General features: G+C 47.6%; 1 protein-coding gene across 1 annotated transcript in view; it reads left to right on the forward strand.

The window, feature by feature from the left end:
* The first annotated feature begins 621 nt into the window (after positions 1-621).
* atxn2l (ataxin 2-like) overlaps positions 622-22,569 on the forward strand; it is a 30,261-nt gene continuing 8,313 nt past the window's right edge. Inside the window, 23 exon segments of the mRNA XM_053338181.1 lie at positions 622-832; positions 3,696-3,750; positions 5,033-5,089; positions 5,177-5,248; positions 5,981-6,230; positions 7,690-7,808; positions 8,619-8,710; positions 10,193-10,396; positions 11,196-11,319; positions 11,322-11,499; positions 13,000-13,083; positions 13,677-13,726; positions 13,728-13,827; positions 14,549-14,620; positions 14,747-14,808; positions 15,850-16,148; positions 17,204-17,273; positions 17,807-17,842; positions 17,844-17,975; positions 18,834-18,897; positions 19,710-19,876; positions 21,833-21,919; positions 21,921-21,966. Coding sequence (XP_053194156.1) covers positions 816-832; positions 3,696-3,750; positions 5,033-5,089; positions 5,177-5,248; positions 5,981-6,230; positions 7,690-7,808; positions 8,619-8,710; positions 10,193-10,396; positions 11,196-11,319; positions 11,322-11,499; positions 13,000-13,083; positions 13,677-13,726; positions 13,728-13,827; positions 14,549-14,620; positions 14,747-14,808; positions 15,850-16,148; positions 17,204-17,273; positions 17,807-17,842; positions 17,844-17,975; positions 18,834-18,897; positions 19,710-19,876; positions 21,833-21,919; positions 21,921-21,966 — 2,437 coding nt within the window. The 5' untranslated portion in view covers positions 622-815.

Consider the following 22,569-nt stretch of genomic DNA (forward strand, 5'->3'; position numbering starts at 1 on the left):
AGAGGTACTAGTACTTTACTGTAGTACAGTCTGAGGTACATGTACTTTACTGTAGTACAGTTTGGGGTACTAGTACTTTACTGTAGTACAGTTTGGGGTACTAGTACTTTACTGTAGTACAGTTAGAGGTAGTAGTACTTTACTGTAGTACAGTTTGAGGTACTTGATGAAACCAGTCAGCAGTGTGTAGTCGGCTCACATTTCAGATGTCTATGAGTTGTTAACAGCTCCACCAAATACTGATTCTTCCCTCTAAACTTCTCACATGCTTTCATTTCAATAAATGTTCAAATGATCCAATATTTCAGCAAAAATCAAAGATTAGAGAAAAAGTCCAAAAACTGAAAACACATTTGTGAATCAGAACTTTGTTTTTTCTTCTTTCCCATTAATCATCTCAGCAGCCCTCACATTTATCTGCTGACCCTTTGGAGGGGCCCCACCCCTAGGTTGGGAACCACTGGACTACATACTACATCACTATAATACTGCAGTACTTTTACTGTAATACTGCATACTACATCACTATAATACTGCAGTACTTTTACTGTAATACTGCATACTACATCACTATAATACTGCAGTACTATTACTGTAATACTACATACTACATCACTCATATAAGCCTTGTATTCTTCCACCACGGTGACTCCGCCCGCCCGAGCCTCCCCCTCCTCTCCTCGCGGTGAGTGAATGAAGCGCTCCCTCCTCGCTGTGTGTGTTGTTGTTGTTTTTCTGCAGCGGTGTTTCTCGGCCTGTCAAACCGTGTGTGTGACTTCTCCTGCTGGGACGACGACGGCTCCGGATCCACAGGGATGCACATGACTAAGAAGTATATCCGACACACTCGCTCTTCTCTCGGCTTGTCAGCTTGTTTGGTTTTTTATTGTTTTAAATCTTTGTGTTGCGTAAAAGAAAAAAAAAAAAAAAATCGACGCGAAGCTACCCCTCGTTAGCACACTGAGCTAGTTGGGTTTTTGTAATTTTTTATATTTTTTTGTTATTATTCTGCAACAACAGCAACATCTACAGCAGCTGATTGCGTTTATTCCGCTTTATCTGCAAAGGAGCCGGTTGAGGTGACCACCGCATGAGTTGCTATAATGTGGCCGGGTTTGAGGCTCCTTAGCCGGGGACAGTCTTTGTGTTTCCAGCCTGTTGGTTGTGGAGGTTATTGTTCTCATGTCCGGAGCAGCTGCTGATTAAACGTCAGCTTCGGTTAATATAGATTAACCGTTAACTACGTCATCACGTCGTTTAGATGGATTTATATTTATATTAATGTTTAAATTAGGCCCATTATCCTTCCTTCCTTCCTTGATTCCTTCCTTCCACCATCCTTCCTTCCATCCATCCATCCATCCTTCCTTCCATCCTTCCTTCCTTCCTGCTTTCTTCCTTCCTTCCATCCATCCATCCATCCTTCCTTCCTTCCTTCCTTCCTTCCTTCCTTCCTTCCTTCCTTTCATCCATCCATCCATCCTTCCTTCTATCCATCCATCCATCCTTCCTTCCTTCCTTCCATCCTTCCTTCCTTCCTGCTTTCTTCCTTCCATCCATCCATCCATCCTTCCTTCCTTCCGTCCTTCCTTGCATCCTTCCTTCCTTCCTGCTTTCTTCCTTCCATCCATCCATCCATCCTTCCTTCCTTCCATCCATCCATCCTTCCTTTCATCCATCCTTCCTTCCTTCCTTCCTTCCTTGCATTCTTGCATCCTTCCTTCCTTCCTGCTTTCTTCCTTCCATCCATCCATACATCCATCCATCCTTCCATCCTTCCTTCCTTCCTTCCATCCATCCATCCTTCCTTTCATCCATCCTTCCTTCCTTCCTTTCATCCATCCTTCCTTCCATCCATCCTTCCTGCCATCCTTCCATCCATCCATCCGTTAACTACGTCATTTATATTTATATTAATGTTTAAATTAGGCCCATTATCCTTCCTTCCTTCCTTCCTTCATCCATCCTTCCTGCTTTCTTCCTTCCATCCATCCATCCATCCATCCATCCATCCATCCATCCATCCATCCTTCCTTCCTTCCTTCCTTCCTTCCTTCCTTCCATCTTTCCTTCCTTTCTTTCTTCCTTTCACCATCCATCCTTCCTTACTTTCTCCCTTCCTTCCTTCTTTCCTTCCCTCCATCTATCCATCCATCCTTCTTTCCTTCCTTCCTTCCTTCCTTCCATCTTTCCTTCCTTTCTTTCTTCCTTTCACCATCCATCCTTCCTTACGTTCTCCCTTCCTTCCTTCTGTCCTTCTTTCCTTCCCTCCATCCTTCCTTTCTTCCATCTGTCCTTCTTTCCTTCCTTCCTTCCATCTTTCCTTCCATCCATCCATCCATCCATCCTTCCTTCCTTCCATCTGTCCTTCCATATTTCCTTCCTTCCTTCCTCCCTTCCTTCCAACTGTCCTTCTTTCCTTCCTTCTTTCCTTCCATGTTTCCTTCCTTTGTTCCTTTCTTCCATCCTTCCTTCCTTCCTTCCTTCCTTCCTTCCTTCCTTCCTTCCTTCCTTCCTTCCATCTGTCCTTCTTTCCTTCCTTCCTTCCATCTTTCCTTTCATCCATCCATCCATCCTTCCTTCCTTCCTTTCTCCCTTCCATCTTTCCTTCCTTCCATCTGTCCCTCCTTCCTTCCCTTCCTCCCTTTCTTCCTTCCATCTGTCCTTCTTTCCTTCCATCTTTTTATTGATCCTTCCCTCATCAGATAATATTTAATGACTTGGATCTTCCTGCTTTAAAATGCATTACTGTAAAATAGTGTTAACTAACCCTTTATAGGACACTCATTGAAAGGAAGGAATGAAGGAAGGAAGGGAAGGAAGGAAATTAAGGAAGGACGGAGGAAAGAAGGAAGGAAGGAAGGTAGGAGGGAGGGAGGAAAGAGAGAAGGAGGGAGGGAGGAAGGGAAGAAAGAAAGAAGGAAGGAAGGAAGAAGAAAGGGGGATGGAGGAAGGAAAGAAGGAAGGGAGGAGAGAAGGAGGGAGGGAGGAAGAACAGATGGAAGTAAGGAAAGGAAGGAAGGAAGGACGGATGAAGGAAAGAAGGAAGGGAGGAGAGAAGGAGGGAGGGAGGAAGAACAGATGGAAGTAAGCAAAGGAAGGAAGGACGGAGAAAATAAGGAACGAGGGAGGGAGAAAGAAAAAGAGGAAGGAAGGGAGGAAGGAAGGGAAGAAAGAAGGAAGGAAGGAAGAAGGAAGGAAGGAAGAAGAAAGGGGGATGGAGGAAGGAAAGAAGGAAGGGAGGAGAGAAGGAGGGAGGGAGGAAGAACAGATGGAAGTAAGGAAAGAAAGGAAGGAAGGACGGAGGGAGGAGAGAAGGAGGGAGGGAGGAAGGAAGGACGGAGGAAATAAGGAACGAGGGAGGGAGAAAGGAAAAGAGGAAGGGAAGAAAGAAGGCAGGAAGGAAGGGAGGAAGGAAGGAAGGGAGGATATTTTGGGATATTTACAGAAGTTACCAAATATAATTATTTGCCCAATAAAGGGTTAAAAAAGACCCACCACCACCTTCCTTCTTTCCTTCCTCCTTTCCTTCCTCCTTTCCTTCGTCCTTTCCTTCCTTCTTTCCTTTGTCCTTTCCTTCCTTCTTTCCTTCCTCCTTTCCTTCCTCCTTTCCTTCCTCCCTCCTTCCTTCCTTCACTGTATATAGTATTTAATGAACATCTGATCTCATTGTTCTGTTTGTTTCCTCTCTGCAGGACGAGAAGCATGAAACCTCCGTCACAGACTCAGTCACCTGCTGTCAGCAGCTTAGTGAGTACAGCTGTCCTTCCTTCCTTCCTTCTGTCCTTCCTTCTGTCCTTCCTTCCTTCCTTCTGTCCTTCCCCTCTATCCTTCCTCTCTTTCTTCCTCCCTCCCTTCCTTCCTTCCTTCCTCCGTCACAGACTCAGTCACCTGCTGTCAGCAGCTTAGTGAGTACAAGCAGTCCTTCCTTCCTTCCTTCCTTCCTTCCTTCTGTCCTTCTGTCCTTCCTTCCTTCCTTCCTTCTTTCCTTCCTTCCTCCGTCACAGACTCAGTCACCTGCTGTCAGCAGCTTAGTGAGTACAAGCAGTCCTTCCTTCCTTCCTTCCTTCTGTCCTTCCTTCTGTCCTTCCTTCCTTCCTTCTGTCCTTCCTTCTGTCCTTCCTTCCTTCCTTCTGTCCTTCCTTACTTTCTCCCTTCCTTCCTTCTGTCCTTCTCTCCTTCCCTCCATTGTTCCTTCCATCTGTCCTTCCTTCCTTCTTTCCTTCCTTCCTTCCTTCCTTTTTTCCTTCCTTCCATCTGTCCTTCTTTCCTTTCTTTCATTCATTCCTTCCTTCCATCCTTCCTTCCTTCCTTCCTTCCTTCCATCTGTCCTTTCTCCCCTTCTTCCTCCCTTCCCTCCTTCCTTCCTTCCTTCTGTCCTTCCTTCCTTCCTTCCTTTCTTCGTCCCTTCCTTCCTTCCTTCCTTCCATCTGTCCTTTCTCCCCTTCTTCCTCCCTTCTCTCCTTCCTTCCTTCCTTCCTTCCTTCCATCTGTCCTTTCTCCCCTTCTTCCTCCCTTCCCTCCTTCCTTCCTTCCTTCTGTCCTTCCTTCCTTCCTTCCTTTCTTCGTCCCTTCCTTCCTTCCTTCCTTCCATCTGTCCTTTCTCCCCTTCTTCCTCCCTTCTCTCCTTCCTTCCTTCCTTCCTTCCTTCCTTCCATCTGTCCTTCCTTCCCTCCTTCCTTCCTTCCTTCCTTCCTTCCTTCCATCTATCCTTCCCCCCTTTCTTCCTCTCTTCCCTCCTTCCTTCCTTCCTTCCTTCTTTCCTTCCTTCCATTTGTCCTTCCTCCCTTTCTTCCTCCCTTCCCTCCTTCCTTTTGTCCTTCCATCTTTCCTAAAATCCAGTATCAGTCAGGCTTTGGTTAAAATGGAAATATGGTTAGGATCCTTCCATCCATCCATCCTTCCTTCCTTCCTTCCTTCCTTCCTTCCTTCCTTCCTTCCTTCCTTCCATCCTTCCTGCCTTCCTTCCTTCCTTCCTTCCTTCCTTCCTTCCTTCCTCAGTGATGACAGTGTCCTTCTCGTCTCTCTGCAGATATTTGAAGGCGTGTACAACAACGCGCGGATGCTTCATTTCCTCACGGCGGTCGTGGTGAGTTGACTGTGGTGTTTAGTTAGGGTTAGGGTTTTATTTTGGAGGGGCAGACTGACGACTTCCTGTTCCTGTTCCTGTCTGCAGGGCTCCACCTGCGACGTGAGAGTGAAAAACGGCGCCGTGTACGAAGGAATCTTCAAGACTCTGAGCTCACAGGTGGATTTATAACTAACTGTGTCTCCTAGTTCCTTCTTTCCTTCCTTCCATCTGTCCTTCCTTCCTTCCTTCCATCTGTCCTTCCTTCCTTCCTTCCTTCCATTTGTCCTTCCCTCCTTCCTTCCTTCCATCTGTCCTTCTTTCCTTCCTTCCATCTGTCCTTCCATCTGTCCTTCCTTCCTTCCATTTGTCCTTCCTTCCTTCCTTCCATTTGTCCTTCCCTCCTTCCTTCCTTCCATCTGTCCTTCTTTCCTTCCTTCCATCTGTCCTTCTTTCCTTCCTTCCATCTGTCCTTCTTTCCTTCCTTCTTTCCTTTCTTCTTTCCTTCCTTCCAATTTTCCTTCATTCCTTCTTTCCATCTGTCCTTCTTTCCTTCCTCCCATCTGTCCTTCCTTCCATCTGTCCTTCTTTCCTTCCTTCCTTCCATCTGTCCTTCCTTCCTTCCTTCCTTCCTTCCATCTGTCCTTCCTTCCTTCCATCTGTCCTTCTTTCCTTCCTTCCATCTTTCCTTCCTTCCTTCCATCTGTCCTTCCTTCCTTCCTTCCATCCTTCCTTCCTTCCATCTGTCCTTTTTTTCCTTCCTTCCATCTTACCATCCTTCCTTCTTTCCTTCCTTCCTTCCTTCCATCTTTCCTTCCTTCCATCCGTCCTTCCTCTGAAGTGACTGAACCCTGTGTGTGTGTGTGTGTGTGTGTGTCTCTGTGTGTGTGTGTGTGTGTGTGTGTGTTTTAGTGCGAGCTGGCTGTGGATGCTGTTCATAAACGCAGCGATGGAGATGAAGGTGGGGGAGGCGAGGAAGGAGGAGGAGGAGGAGGAGGAGGAGGAGGAGGAGGTGGAGGAGGAGGAGGAGGAGGAGGAGGAGGAGGAAGCAGCGAGTCCTCCTCTCCTAAGATTGAAGACATCACAGACACGATGATCTTCAGTCCGGCCGATCTCGTCACTATGACCTGCCGCGATGTCGACCTGAGCTTCGCTGTCAGAGGTAACCACACACACACACACACGCACACACACACACACACACACACACACACACACACACACACACACACACACACACACAGACGCACACACACACACACCCCCACGCACGCACGCACACACGCACACACAGACACACACAGACACACACACAGACACAGACACACACACGCACACACACACACACACACACACACAGACACAGACATACACACACACACACACACACAGACACAGACACACACACACGCACACACGCACACACACACGCACACACACACGCACACACACACACACACACACACACGCACACACACACACACACACACACACAGACACAGACATACACACACACACACACACACAGACACAGACACACACACACGCACACACGCACACACACACGCACACACACACACACACACACACACACACACACACACACACACACACACACACACACAGACGGATAATTACTGTACATCTAATAAATAAAAGTTTAAAAAGTGCAGTGCAATAAAAACAATAAAATAATAATAAATAATGCAGAACTATTTTTACCTCACTATTATAATAAATAAAATAAAATAAAATATTAATAATAATAATAATAATATTAATAATAATGACAAATAAAATAGAATAATAATTATTTTAATATGGTGATAATTATAATAATAAATCAAGTAAAAGAATAGTGATTAGTCATTATAATGACTAAATGAAATATAATAATTTAAAAAAATATAATAATTAAAAAAGAAAATAATAATAATAGTAATCATATATAATAATAATAAATCAAGTAAAAGAATAGTAATAATAATGACAATAAATAAAATACAGTAGTAATTAAAGAAATGGTGATAAGAATAATAGTTATAATAATAATAAATAAAATATAATAATTAAAAAAAACAATAATAAAAAATAAATAAATCAAAATAAATAAATCAAATAAAAGAATGGTAATAATAATGATTTTATAAAATATAATTAAAAAAATAATAATAATAAATCAAATAAAAGAAAGGCAGTAATAATAATGACTACATATAATATAATAATTTTAAAAATTATGATAATAATAAATATTTAAAAAATAAAATAATAAAAATAATAATAATAATGACAATAAATAAAATATGCTAAAAATAATAATAATAATAATTCTAATAATAATAAAATAATTAAATGTAATTCTCCTCTCAGACACCAGGGGGCGCAGGTTGCTCATGTATGATGGGCTGTATTCATGTTTAATACAGAAAGCTGTGTGTGCGTGTGCGTGTGTGTGCGTGTGTGTATATGTGTGTGTGTGTGTGTGTGTGTGTGTCTGTGTCTGTGTCTGTGTGTGTGTGTGTGTCTGTGTGTGTGTGTCTGTGTCTGTGTCTGTGTCTGTGTCTGTGTCTGTGTCTGTGTGTGTGTGTGTGTCTGTGTGTGTGTGTGTGTGTGTGTAGATGCGTTCACTGACACGGCCATCAGCTCATCGCGGGTGAACGGTGAGCACAGAGAGAAAGTCCTGCAGCGGTGGGACGGAGACGGAAACGGAGAAAACTTTGAGCTGGAGACGGATACGGTGAGAGGACACACACACACACATATACACACACACACACACACACACATATACACACACACACACACACACACACACACACACTCACACACACACATACACATACACATACACACACACACATACACATATACACACACACACACACACACACACACACACACATACACACACACACACACACACACACACATATACACACACACACACACATACACACACACACACACACACACACACACACACACCTACCTTCTTCCTTTCCTCCCTCCTTCCTCCCTTCCTTCCATCTTTCCTTCCTCCCTTCCTTTACACACACACACGCACACACACACCTACCTTCCTCCCTCCCTCCTTCCTTCCTTCCTTCCTTCCTTCCTTCCTTCCTTCTGTCCTTCCTTCTCCTTCCTTCCTCCCTTCTTTCCATCTTTCCTTCTGTCCTTCCTTCCTTTCTTCCTCCTTTCCCTCCTTCCTCCCTTCTTTCCTTCTGTCCTTCCTCCCTTCCTTCCTCCCTTCCCTCTGTCTTTCCTTCCTTCTGTCCTTCCTTCCTTCCTTCCATCTGCCATCTCTCACTTCCCTCCTTTCCTCCTTCCTTCTGTCCCTCCTTCCTCCCTTCCTTCCTTCTTCCCTTCCCTCCTTCCTTCCTTCCATCTGCCATCTCTCACTTCCCTCCTTTCCTCCTTCCTTCTGTCCCTCCTTCCTCCCTTCCTTCCATCTTTCCTTCCTTCCTTGTGTCCTTCTTTCCTTCCACACACACACACACACACTGTAGCCTCTTCTGTATGTGACATCATGTGTTTGTGTCTCTAGTCAAACGGCTGGGACGCTAACGACATGTTCAAGTTTAACGAGGAGGCGTACGGAGTCAAGTCCACGTATGACTCCAGTCTGTCCATGTACACGTGAGTAACATGTTCCTGTCTGAGGTCCAGTTTCCTTCTTCCTCCCTTCCTTCCTCCCTTTCTTACTTCCTTTCTTCTTTTCCTTCCATCTGTCCTTCCTTCCTTTCTTCTTTTCCTTCCTTCCTTCCTTCCATCTATCTTCCCTTCCTTCCTCCCTTTCCTTCCATCTGTCTTCTCTTCCCTTCCTTCCTTCCTTCCTTCCTTCCTTCCTTCCATCTATCTTCCCTTCCTTCCTCCCTTTCCTTCCATCTGTCTTCTCTTCCCTTCCTTCCTTCCTTCCTTCCTTCTTTGCGGTCTTCTCTTCTCTTCCTTCCATCTGTCCTTCCTCCCTTTCTTCATTCCTTCTTTCCTTCCTTCCTTCCTTCCTTCCTTCCTTCCTCCCTTCCCTTCCATCTATCTTCCCTTCTTTCCTTCCATCTTTCTTCACTGCCCTTCCTTCGTTCCGTCCATCTGTCTTCTCTTCCCTTCCTTCCTTCCTTCCTTCCTTCCTTCCTTCCTTCTGGTCTTCTCTTCCTTCCTTCATCCCTTCCTTCTGTCCTTCCTTTCTTCCTTCCTTCTGGTCTTCTTTTCCTTCCTTTCTTCCTTCTTTCCTTCCTTCCTGCCTTCCTTCCTTCCGGTCTTCTCTTCTCTCCCTTCCTTCCTTCCTTCCTCCCTTCCTTCCTTCCTTCCTTCCTTCCTTCCTTCCTACCTGAGATTAAATTGGTCTGAATGTGTGAAAATGACTTTGAGAGTAAAGCATCCTTCCTCCATGCCCGCTGTCTGTCTGTGATGTCATATTTCCCAGCATGCCTTTGGAGAAGGGGAACTCGGACGTGTACCGGCAGCTTCCTTCCTTCCTCCCTTTCTTTATTCCTTCTTTCCTTCCTTCCATCTATCTTCTTTTCCCTTCCTTCCTTCCTTCCTTCCTTCCTCCCTTCCATCTGTCCTTCCTTCCTTCCTTCCTTCCTTCTCTCCCTTCCTTCCTTCCTTCCTTCCTTCCTTCCTTCCTTCCTTCCTTCCTTCCTTCCTTCCAGTCTTCTCTTCTCTTCCTTCCTTCCTTCCTTCCTTCCTTCCAGTCTTCTCTTCTCTTCCTTCCTTCCTTCCTTCATTCTTTCCGGTCTTCTCTTCTCTTCTCTCCCTTCCTTCCTTCCTTCCTTCCTTCCTTCATTCTTTCCAGTCTTCTCTTCTCTTTCTTCCTTCCAGTCTTCTCTTCTCTTCCTTCCTTCCTTCCTTCCTTCCTTCCTTTCTTCATTCCTTCTCTCCCTCCCTTCCTTCCTTCCTTCCTTCCTGCCTTTCTTCCTTCCTTCTCTCCCTCCCTTTCTTCCTGCCTTTCTTCCTTCCTTCTCTCCCTCCCTTCCTTCCTGCCTTTCTTCCTTCCTTCTCTCCCTTCCTTCCTTCCTTCCTTCCTTCCTTCCTTCCTTCCTTCCTTTCTTCATTCCATCTTTTTAGTGATCCGTCCCACCTGAGATTAAATTGGTCTGTCTGTGATGTCATATTTCCCAGCATGCCTTTGGAGAAGGGGAACTCGGACGTGTTCCGGCAGCGGGAGGCGCGAGCGGCTCGGTTAGCCAACGAGATCGAAGGCAGCGTTCAGTACCGCCGCCGAGTCTCCTTAGAGAACGACGAGGGACGCAGCGAGGAGGACAGATACAGCTCGGTGGTCCGAGAGAAGGAGGACAGGAGCAGCCCCGGCTTCTCCTCCGCCAGGTGAGACCAAAGCCTTCCTTCCTTCCTTCCTTCCTTCCTTCCTCCCTCCCTTCCTTCCTTCAATCCTTCCTTCCTTGCTCCCTCTCTCCCTCAGCCCCGGCTTCTCCTCCGCCAGGTGAGACCAAACATCAGGCACGCGGGCCAGAACAGGGCCGCTGACGGGTCCAGTCCGGCCCTCCTTCCTTCCTTCCTTCCTTCATTTCTTTCTTTCTTCCGTAATTCCTTCCTTCCTTCCGTCCTTCCTCCCTTAATTCCTTCCTTCCTTCCTTCCTTCCGTCCTTCCTCCCTTAATTCCTTCCTTCCTTCCTTCCGTCCTTCCTCCCTTAATTCCTTCCTTCCTTCCTTCCGTCCTTCCTCCCTGTCTTCTCTTTCTTCCTTCCTTCCTGCCTTCCTTCCTTCCTGCCTTCCTTCCTCCCTTCCTTCCTTCCTGCCTTCCTTCCTTCCTTCCTTCCTCCCCTCCTTCCTTCCTTCCTTCCTCCCTCTCTCCCTCCCTCCCTTCCTTCCTTCCATTTGTCCTTCCTCCCTCCCTCCCTCCCTCCCTCCCTTCCTTCCTCCCTCCCTCCCTCCCTTCCTTCCTTCCTTCCTTCCTTCCTTCCTTCCTTCCTTCCTCCCTCCCTCTCTCCCTCCCTTCCTTCCTTCCATTTGTCCTTCCTCCCTCCCTCCCTCCCTCCCTCCCTCCCTTCCTTCCTTCCTTCCTTCCTTCCTTCCTTCCTTCCTTCCTTCCTTCTTTTTTAAATGAGTTGTTAATGAATGTGCAGGATTCTCTCTCACCACCTCTTGTCCTCCGTGTGTTTTCCAGGGAAGGTAAATACATTCCTCTCCCTCAGCGAGCTCGAGAGATCGGCCTGTCCTCGGGCAGAGGCGCTGCATCCTCCGGTCGAGGCGCGTCCTCCTCCAGACATCCCAACCCGCCCAGCTCGTCCTCCCGAAGCCGGCGTCTGATAGGAGCAGCCCGCTGTCCGTCAGAACCGCCTACTCTCCTCACCCATCGCAGGCGAGCCCGCCGGCGGCCGGCAGCCCTCCCTGCACCAATCACGCTCTGACGCACTCGATGTCGCATCCGCAGGCGCTCGCCGACACGAGCCGCTCGACGGTCAACGGAGGTACGAAGAGAGAGAGACTAGTGAAAAAGTGGAGCATTTAGATCAGGGGTGCCAACCGGCCCGCTAAGAGGTCCAGTTCCCTTCTTCCTCTTTTACTTCCTTCCTTCCATCTGTCTTCTCTTCCCTTCCTTCCTTCCTTCCTTCCTTCCTTCCCTTCCATCTATCTTCCCTTCTTTCCTTCCATCTGTCTTCTCTTCCCTTCCTTCCTTCCTTCCTTCCTTCCTTCCTTCCTTCCCTTCCATCTATCTTCCCTTCTTTCCTTCCATCTATCTTCCCTTCTTTCCTTCCATCTGTCTTCTCTTCCTTCCTTCCTTCCTTCCTTCCTTCCTTCCTTCCTTCCATCTGTCCTTCCTCCCTTTCTTCCTCCCTTCCCTCCTTCCTTCCTTCCTTTCTTCCTTCTGTCCTTCCTTCCTTCCTTCCTTCCCTTCCATCTATCTTCCCTTCTTTCCTTCCATCTGTCTTCTCTTCCTTCCTTCCTTCCTTCCTTCCTTCCTTCCTTCCTTCCTTCCATCTGTCCTTCCTCCCTTTCTTCCTCCCTTCCCTCCTTCCTTCCTTCCTTTCTTCCTTCTGTCCTTCCTTCCTTCCTTCCTTCCCTTCCATCTATCTTCCCTTCTTTCCTTCCATCTGTCTTCTCTTCCTTCAACGGAGGTACGAAGGAGCCAGGCTGTGATTTCTACAACATAAAGAACATGATTAAAAATTAAACAATAAATTACAAAAGGAAAAAGAAAAGCTTTAGAGAGATGCACACAAGAGGAAATAAGAATTATAAATTAAAACTAGGGCTGTCAGCGTTAACGTGTTAATCGCGATTAGATTAATGCAATCCATAACGTGTTCATATTTTTTCGGGCTTTTTTTGCCTTTAATGGACAGGTTAGTAGAGATAGACAGGAAACAGGAGGCAGAGGGAGGCAGAATGACATGCAGGATAGGACCGCTTGGTGCGGGGTAGCCTGCAACAAGGACTATAGCCTCAACACATGGGGCGGGTGCTTTACCTGCTGAGTTATGCTCAACCCCAACGCGTTCATTTTTTAAAATCGCATTTTAATGTTGCAAGCCTTTTTGTCCCTTCTACTCCCCCGTAGACGGCTCCTCTAGCTGTAGCGCTATGCTTTGAAGTCTCTGGTAAGAAATGCTTTACATTATGGGCTTAAAACTGCCTTGAAATGTAAAATAACAGGATTTTAAACATGCAATTCAAAGCGCAATTAATCACGATTAACTATGGAAATTCTGCGATTAATCTCGATTAAAAAAAATGTATCGTTTGACAGCCCTAATAAAAATACAATGAAGTAAAAGAGTAATCATCATGTTTTCAAAGCAGACGCTACTGAGCATGTGCAGTAACGTTCTTCTGATGAAGTAGAAGTCAAGAGGTTGTGAGCTGACGTTGAGTTGTCGTAAACAGTACGACATTCAAAAATATGAATCCTGAACTTTTTAAAACATTGATTCAAAACTTTTTTTTCTCTTTTTCTTCTTTTTTCTCAGTTGTATCCAGAACTTCCCCAAAGTCCCAGAGACTCCAGAGCAACCGAACCCTGCGGACGCCAAACTCTCAGTCTACACCTGCAGGTCGGTGCCTAGCAACCACCTTAGCAACCACGGAACAGAATTGACTACCTGAACAATCACCTTAGCAACCACTTTAGTAATCACCTTAGCAACCACAAAACAGAATTGACAACCTTAGCAACCACCTTAGCAACCACAGAACAGATTTGACTACCTGAGCAACCACCTTAGCAACCACCTTAGCAACCACTTTAGTAATCACCTTAGCAACCATGGAACAGATTTGACAACCTTAGCAACCACGGAACACAATTGACAACCTTATCAACCACCTTAGCAACCACTCTAGCAACCACTTTAGTAACCACCTTAGAAACCACCTTAGCAACCACTTTAGTAATCACCTTAGAAACCACCTTAGCAACCAAGACACCAGGACGGACAGCTGATTATTATTATTATTATTATTATAAAGGTTGAAAAAAAATGTTCCAGATGAAGTTTTGGAACTATGATCATGTTTAATATCCAACATCTCTCTCTCTCTCTCTCTATCTATCTCTCTCTCTCTCTCTCTCTTTCTCTCTCTCTCTCTCTCTCTCTCTCTCTCTCCTCTCTCTCTCTCTCTCTCTCTCTCTGTCTCCACCCGTCAGTGTCTCGTGCTCCGAAACCAGACGCCCCTCCTCCCCAGGACGCCCCCCCTGGTCGGCCCTGCCTACCTGGACTCTTCCTCTTCTTCATCCAGCGTCACCGCGGCAACCACCACCAAACCCTCCGGCCCCACCCCGCTCTTCATTGACGAATGTGAGGCATTCTTCACTGTAACAACGCTGCTTTGTTGGTAGCAGCAGTTTCTTCCCTTCCTTTCCTTCCTCCATTCCTTCCTTCCTTCCTTCCTTTCTTCCTTCCTTTTTTCCATCCTTCCTTCCTCCTTTCCTTCCTTTCCTTCCTCCCTTCCTTCCTTCCTTCCTCCTTTCCTTCCTTACTTCATTTGTTCCTTCCTTGCATCTGTCCTTCCTTTCTTCCTTCCTTTCCTACATCCTTCCTTCTTTTCTTCTTTCTTTCCTTCCTTGCACCTGTCCTTCCTTCCTTCCTTCCCTCCCTCCTTCCTTCCTTCCTTCCTTCCTTGCATCTGTCCTTCCTTCCTTGCATCTGTCCTTCCTACCTTCCTTCCTTCCTTCTTTTCTTCCTCCTTTCCTTCCTCCTTTCCTTCCTTCCTTCATTCGTTCGTTCGTTCCTTCCTTCCTTCCTTCCTTCCTTCCTTCCTACATCCTTCCTTCCTTCCTTCCTTCCTTCCTTCCTTCCTTCACCCTGTCCTTGTTTGACCCTCCTGGTTAGTTGTGTTTTTTTATCTTGTGTTGCAGCAGTTTCTTCCTTCCCTCCCTCCTTCCTTCCTTCCTTCTTTCCTTCTTTCCTTCCTTCCTTTCCTGTCTCTTATTTCATCCTCAGACCTACAGTATGAATATGTTGATACGCTCATCAGTGCATGAAGGCAGGAAGTCACATTTCCTCTTGTCCTCCACAGTGAACGAGATCCTGAGCTCAGCAGCTAAAGAGAGAACAGAGAGTGTGTCCAGCAGTCAGGAAGGAAAGAAAGGTAACATTTCTCTTTTCACACTTTAATATATCATCAATAAACAGATGTTAAACTTTACTTCTCCTCCTCTCTCCTCCTCTCCTCCTCCTCTCCTCCTCTCCTCCTCTCCTCCTCTTCTCCTCTCAGCTCCGACGCTCCAGCAGAGATCTCAGTTGGAGGAGCTCCGCAAGTTCGGCAAAGAGTTCAGGGTGAGAGATTTTACAGATTTCTTCCTCCCTCCTTCCTCCCTCCTTCCTCCCTCCTTTCCTTCTCTCCTTCCTTCTCTCCTTCCTTCCTTTCCTCCCTCCTTCTTTCCTTCCTTCTTCCTCCTTTCCTTCCTTCTTCCTCCTTTTCTTCCTTCTTCCTCCTTGATCTTCCTTCTTCCTCCTTTCCTTCCGTCTTTCCTTCCTCCCTCCTTCTCTCTTTCTTTCCTCCTCCTAACCCTAACCCTTCCTTCCTCCCTTCCTTCCTTCCTCCCTTCTCCCTTCCTTCCTTCCTCCCTTCTCCCTTCCTCCCTCCTCCCTCCCTCCCTTCCTCCCTCCTCCCTCCCTCTTACCTTCCTTCCTCCTCCCCTCCTCCCTCCCTTCCTTCCTCCCTTCCTCCCTCCTCCCCTCCTCCCTCCCTTCCTTCCTCCCTTCCTCCCTCCTCCCCTCCTCCCTCCTCCCTTCTCCCTTCCTTCCTCCCTCTTACCTTCCTCCCTCTTACCTTCCTCCCTCCCTTCTCTCTCCCTTCCTCCCTGCCTCCCTCCCTCCTTCCTCCTCCCTCCCTCCCTCCCTCCCTCCCTCTTACCTTCCTTCCTCCTTTCCTTCCTGTCCTCCTTTCCTTCCTTCTTTCTACCTTCCTCCCTCCTCCCTCCCTCCCTTCCTCCCTCCCTTCCTCCCTCTTACCTTCCTCCCTTCCTCCCTTCTCCCTTCCTTCCTCCCTCCCTTCCTCCCTCTTACCTTCCTTCTTCCTCCCTCCTCCTTCCTCCCTTCCACCCTTCCTCCCTCCTCCTTCCTCCCTTCCACCCTTCCTCCCTCCTTCCTCCCTCCCTCCCTTCCTCCCCTCCTCCCTCCTTCCCTCCCTTCCTCCCCTCCTCCCTTCCACCCTCCCTCCCTTCCTCCCTTCCTCCCTCCTCCCTCTTACCTTCCTTCCTCCCTCCCCTCCCTCCCTCCCCTCCCTCCCTCCCTCCCCTCCCTCCCTTTCCTCCCTTCCTCCTAAACAGTAAAGTAGTGATGGATTATAATCTGTGGATGTTTTGTGTGTCTCAGCTGCAGCCGAGCTCGTCTCCTTCAGCGAGCCCTTCCTCTGCAGATCCTCCTCCACCTGCCGACTCCTCCTCCTCCTCCTCCTCCGCTGCTGCACCACCCAAACCCGTCGCCTCCCTCCTCGCCTCGGATGTGCAGCAGCCCTCCACCGATTGCCGGCCCCTCCCCCACCTCCACCCCCCCCGCCCCGGGTGCAGCTCCGGCCGCTCCTCAGTCCTCGGAGGGAACGCAGCCGGCTCCTCCCGGCGGCGGCGGCGCGGCGAGGAAGCGTGTGCAGAGAGCGGCGATGCTGCAGCTGCAACGTAAGTAACCATGGTAACAACTATAATACAACTAGTTAGAGCAGGGAGGTCAAACATGAGGCACGTGGGCCAGAACCGACCCACCCAAGGGTCCAATCTGGCCCACTGTCCTTCCTGTGTTCTTTTCTTTCTTTCTTTCCTTCCTTGCATCTGTCCTTCCTTCCTTCCTTCCTTCCTTGCATCTGTTCTTCCTTCCTTTCCTCCATTCTACCTTCCTTCCTTTCTTCCTTTCTTCGTTCCTTCCTTCCATCTTTGCTGTCCTTCCTTCATTTCCTACATCCTTCCTTCTTTCCTACATCCTTCCTTCCTTTCCTACATCCTTCCATCCTTTCTTCCTTCCTTGCATCTGTCCTTTCTTGCCTTCCTTCCTTCCGTCTGTCCTTGCTTCCTTCCTCCCTTCCTTCCTTCCTTCCTTGCATCTGTCCTTCCTTCCTTTCCTCCATTCTACCATCCTTCCTTCGTTCCTTCGTTCTTTCCTTCTTTCCTTCCTTCCTTCCTTTCCTACATCCTTCGTTCCTTCCTTCCTGTCTTCTTTCCTTCCTTCCTTCCTTTCTTCCTTCCTTGCATCTGTCCTTCCTTCCTTCCTTCCTTCCTTGCATCTGTCCTTCCTTCCTTTCCTCCATTCTACCGTCTTTCCTTCCTTCCTTCCTTCCTTCTTTCCTTCCTTCCTTCCTTTCCTACATCCTTCGTTCCTTCCTTCCTGTCTTCTTTCCTTCCTTTCTTCCTTCCTTTCCTACATCCTTCCTTCTTTCCTTCCTTGCATCTGTCCTTCCTTCTTTTCTTCCTTCCTTCCTTCCTTCTTACCTTCCTTCTTTCCTTCCTTTCCTACATCCTTCCTTCCTTCCTTTCCTACATCCTTCTTTCCTTCCTTCCTCCTTTCCTTCCTTCCTTGCATCTGTCCTTCCTTCTTTTCTTCCTTCCTTCCTTCCTTCTTACCTTCCTTCTTACCTTCCTTCCTTCCTTCTTACCTTCCTTCCTTCCTTCCTTCCCTCCCTCCTTCCTTCTTTCCTTCATCCTGTCCGTGTTTGACCCTCCTGGTGTATCTTGTGTTGCAGGCAGGTGAAAAACTCCACGTTGAATCCAAACGCTAAAGAGTTTCTTCCCATAAAAGGAAACGTGACGCTGGTGAGTTTGGAACTGTCACACACACACACACACATACACACACACACACACACACACGCACACACACACATATATACACACACACACACACACACACACACATATACACACACCACACACACACACACACATATACACACACACACACATATAAAAACACATACACACACACACACACATATAAACACACACACACACACACACATAAACACACACACACACACACACACACACATACAAACACACACACACACACACACACATATAAACACACACATACAAACACACACACACACACACACACACACATACAAACACACACACACACACACACATAAACACACACACACACACACACACATACAAACACACACACACACACACACACACACACACACACACACACACACATACAAACACACACACACACACACACACACACACACACACACACACACACACACACACACATATATATATCTGGTATAAATCTTTTCTCCTGACTTGATTCCTCTCTGCTTGCGTCGGGACAGAAGCCGGCGTCGACCCCCACGCCCCCCCCGTCACCAGCCCAGCCCCTCCCCGCTCATCCTGACCCCCCAGGGACAGCCTGGGGGGGGCGGCGGCGCCATCTACAGCAGCCCACCGGGACACTACCTGTCCTACATGTCCCCCATCTCCATCCAGGGACACTCCATCCAGGTCTGCTCTAATCATTAGTTACAGTCCTTTATAAATGATCCTATTATATTATTTTTAGGGCTGTCAAACGATTATTTTTTTTAATCGAGATTAATCTCAGAGTTTCCATAGTTAATCACGATTAATGGCGTTTTGAATTGCATGTTTAAAATCCTGTTATTTTCCATTTGAAGGCAGTTTTAAGCCCATAATGTAAAGCATTTCTTACCAGAGTGTCTTAACTGGGAATCAATCACGGCTCTGCTGCGACTCCCACACTCCAAAATGGTCCTTTGGTGGAGCTGAGGCTGGCTTGGCTGCACCTGGGTGTTTAGCGTGGAGGTGCTAACTCAAACTCCACGTACTCCGGTGGTAGTTAAACTCCGTTTGACACATGTTGCATTTTACTTTTGACTTGTCAACTGAAGCGTCTGGAAGTGTTTTAAAGTTAAACAAGCCGTTCAAAAGTCCAGTAGCTCTCTTACTTTCCATCAGCGCGGTAGGTTTACTGCAGGAGGCCACTTCAAAGCATAGCGCTACAGCTAGAGGAGCCGTCTACGGGGGAGGAGAAGGGACAAAAAGGCTTGCAACATTAAAATGAGATTAAAAAACATTAACGTGTTATGGATTGCATTAATCTAATCGCTATTAAAGCGTTAACGCTGACAGCCCTTTATATTATATTATATCATATGTCTCATAATAGAACTTATTATCATTGTATCAGATATAAGTTTATTATTTTTGTCGTATTGTTTCGTGGTTTTATTTTTTACTTAACGATGTTTTAAAGGTTTTAAAGGTTTTAAGGTTTTAAAGTAATGAGATGAGTGTTAATGAGTGTGCAGTTAGGACGTGTTGCTGTGGTTTGGTCCTCAGGCTCCTCAGCTCTATCAGTACACCATGCCGGCTGTCAACCAGGGCAAGTTCCCCAGAGGCAAAGGTACATTCCTCTCCTTCCTTCCTTCCTTCCTCCCTCCCTCCTTACTCCTTTCATTCCTTCCTCCTTTTCTTCCTTCCTTCCTTCCTTCCTCCTCTCCTTCCTTCCCCAGAGGCTAAGGTACATTTAAATCTAGTTAAACTCATTCCTCTCCTTCCTTCCTTCCTCTTTACTCCTTTCATTCCTTCTCTCCTTTTCTTTCTTCCTTCCATCCTTCCTTCCTTCCTTCCTTACTCCTTTCCTTCCTCCCTCCTTACTCCTTTCCTTCTCTCCTTTCTTTCATTCCTTCCTTCCATCCTCCTTTCCTCCCTCCTTACTCCTTTCCTTCCTTCCATCTTCCTTTCCTTCCTCCCTCCCTCCTTACTCCTTTCCTTCCTTCCTTCCATCTTCCTTTCCTTCCTCCTGTCCTTCCTTGACCTGAGGACAACAGGAGGGTTAAACGTGCCTGCTACTGTCCTTCCTTCCTTCCTTCCTTCCTTCCTTCCTTCCTTCCTTCCTACCTTCCTTCCGTCTGTCCTTGCTTCCTTCCTCCTTTCCTTACTCCCTCCCTCCTTACTCCTTTCCTTCCTCCCTCCCTCCTTACTCCTTTCCTTCCTTCCTTCCATCCTCCTTTCCTCCCTCCATACTCCTTTCCTTTCTTCCATCTTCCTTTCCTTCCTCCCTCCCTTCTTACTCATTTCCTTCCTCCCTCTTCTTTACTCCTTTCCCTCCTTCCGTCCTTCCTCCCTCCTCACTCCTTTCCTTCCTTACCTCCTACAATATCCTAACCTCAAAGAATGAATTCCTCATATTCACTGATCACATGACCGTTTCAGGGCCGGTGGTTGGACCCCGTCAGGACCACCACGCCTCCCCCGCCAACCAAATGATGTCAGCCGCCGCCTCGGCAGCCGGACCCCCGCTGGTGGCTTCACCGTACCCCCAGTCCTACCTGCAGTACGGACAGGTGATCCAGGCCATGCCCCCCCACTACCACGGACAGGTAATGATGACAACGGTAATTTTATTCTTATAGCACCTTTTTACACAATGAATTACACACACACACACACACACACACACACACACACACACACACACACACACACACACACACAGACACACACACACAGACACACACACACACACACACACACACACACAAACACACTAACATACACATACATACACATACACACACATACACACTAACACACACACACACACACACACTAACACACACACACACTAACACACACACACACAGGGTTCATTCACTTCAGTCCGAGCACTAAGAGACACAGTTAGAAGGGAGGAAGGAAGGATGGAAGGAAGGAAGGATGGAAGGAAGGAAGGATGGAAGGAAGGAAAAATGGAAGGAAGGGAGGAAGGAAGGAAAGATGGAAGGAAGAAAGGAAGAAAGGACAGAAGGAAGGCTGGAAAGATGGAAGGAAGGAAAGATGAAAGGAAAGGAGGAAGGAATGAAGGAGGGAAGAAAGGGAGAAAGGACAGATGGAAGGAAGGATGGATGGATGGAAAGATGAAAGGAAGGAAAGATGAAGGAAGGGAGGAAGGAAGGAAGGATGGAAGGAGGGAAGGAAGGGAGGAAGGACAGATGGAAGGAAGGAAGGATGGATGGAAGGATGGAAGGAAGGAAAGAAGGACAGAAGGAAGGAAGGAAAGATGGAAGGAAGGGAGGAAGGAAGGAAGGATGGAAGGAGGGAAGGAAGGGAGGAAGGACAGATGGAAGGAAGGAAGGATGGATGGAAGGATGGAAGGAAGGAAAGAAGGACAGAAGGAAGGAAGGAAAGATGGAAGGAAGGGAGGAAGGAAGGAAGGAGGGAAGGAAAGGAGAAAGGAAGGGTGGAAGGATAGAAGGAAGGAAGGAAGGAAGGAAGGAAAGAAAGTGCTTCACATTATAACGACATAAAAGTACATAAAGATAATTTTGTGTTAAAGTGTTTAACCCTCCTGTCGTCCTCCCGGGTCAAACTGACCCCATCTCTCTTTTGACTGTTCCTTCCTTCCTTCCTTCCTTCCTTCTTCCCTCCACCCCTCTTTCTTTGCTCCCTCCTCCTTCCTTTCCGTCCTTCGGTCCTTCCTTCCTTCCTTCCTCCCTTCCTTCTCTCCTAAATTCCTTCCTCTTTTCGTCCTTACTCCCTTCCTTCCTTCCTTCCTTCCTTCCTTCCTTCCTCCCTTCCTTCTCTCCTAAGTTCCTTCCTCTTTTACGTCCTTACTCCCTTCCTACCTCCCTTCCTACTCTCCTCTTTTTCGTCCTTACTTCCTTCCTTCCTTCCTTCCTTCCTTCCCCCCTTCCTCCTGTCCTTCCTTCCTTCCTCCTTTCCTCCCTCCCTCCCTCCTTACTCCTTTCCTTCCTTCCTTCCTTCCTCCCTTCTTTCTCTCCTAAATTCCTTCCTCTTTTCGTCCTTACTCCCTTCCTTCCTTCCTTCCTTCCTTCCTCCCTTCCTTCCCCCCTTCCTTCCCTCCTAAATTCCTTCCTCTTTTCGTCCTTACTCCCGTCCTCCCTCCCTCCCTCCTTACTCCTTTCCTACCTCCCTTCCTTCTCTCCTCTTTTTCGTCCTTACTCCCTTCCTTCCTTCCTTCCTTCTTTCCTTCCTCCTTTCCTCCCTCCCTCCCTCCTAACTCCTTTCCTTCCTTCTTTCCTTCCTCCATTCCTCCCTCCCTCCCTCCTTACTCCTTTCCTTCCTTCCTTCCTTCCTTCCTCCCTTCTTTCTCTCCTAAATTCCTTCCTCTTTTCGTCCTTACTCCTTTCCTTCCTTCCTTCCTTCCTTCCTTCCTCCCTCCCTTCTCCCCTTCCTTCCTTCCTCTTTTCCTCCTTCTTCCTGTCCTTCCTTCCTCCCTTCCTTGACCTGAGGACAACAGAAGGGTTAAAGTTGGACTGGTTTGTGTGGAGACATGTTAGTTGAAGTCTTGTGTGTGTCGTCTCTTCTGGTTGCAGCCGATGTATCAGATGCTGCAGGGGGGAGCGAGGATGCTGACGTCGGGAGCCCCCCCACAGCCCATGGGCCCCCCGGGGCCCCAGTACCCCCGGCCAGGCCGAGGGCCCGCAGGGGCCGCAGCAGGCCATGTATGGTAAGCAGCAGATCTCAGCAGAAGTGCTTAAAGTTCCTTCCTTCTTTCCTTCCTTCCTCCCTCCCACCTTCATTCTTTCCTTCCTCCCTTCCTTCTTTCATCTCTCCCTCCTTCTCTCTTTCTTCCCTCCGTCCTTCCTTCCTTCCGTCCTCCCACCTTCCTTCTTTCCTTCCTTCCCTCCTTCCTTCCTTTCCTTCTTTCATCACTCCCTCCTTCTTTCTTTCTTTCCTCCGTCCTTCCTTCCTTCCTTCCTCCCACCTTCCTTATTTCCTTCCTCCTGCCTTTCTTCTTTCCTTCCCTCCCTCCTTCCTTCTTTCCCTCCATCCTTCCTTTCCTTCCTCCTTTCCTTCTTTCATCGCTCCCTCCTTCTCTCTTTCTTTCCTTCCCCCACCTTCCTCCATTTCTTCTTTCCTCTGTCCTTCTTTCCTACCTTCTTCCCTTCCGTCTTTCCTCCGTCCTTCCTTCCTCCCTTCCGTCCTTCCTTCCTTTCTTTCCTCCCTTCCTTCTTTCCTTCCTCCCTCCTTCATTCTTTCCTTCCTTCCTTCCTTTCCTTCCTCCCTTCCTTCTTTCTTTCTTTCTTTCCTCCCCCCTACCTTCCTCCAT

The sequence above is a fragment of the Scomber japonicus genome, chromosome 18 (assembly GCF_027409825.1).
Source record: "Scomber japonicus isolate fScoJap1 chromosome 18, fScoJap1.pri, whole genome shotgun sequence".
Classification (NCBI taxonomy): Eukaryota; Metazoa; Chordata; class Actinopteri; order Scombriformes; family Scombridae; genus Scomber; species Scomber japonicus.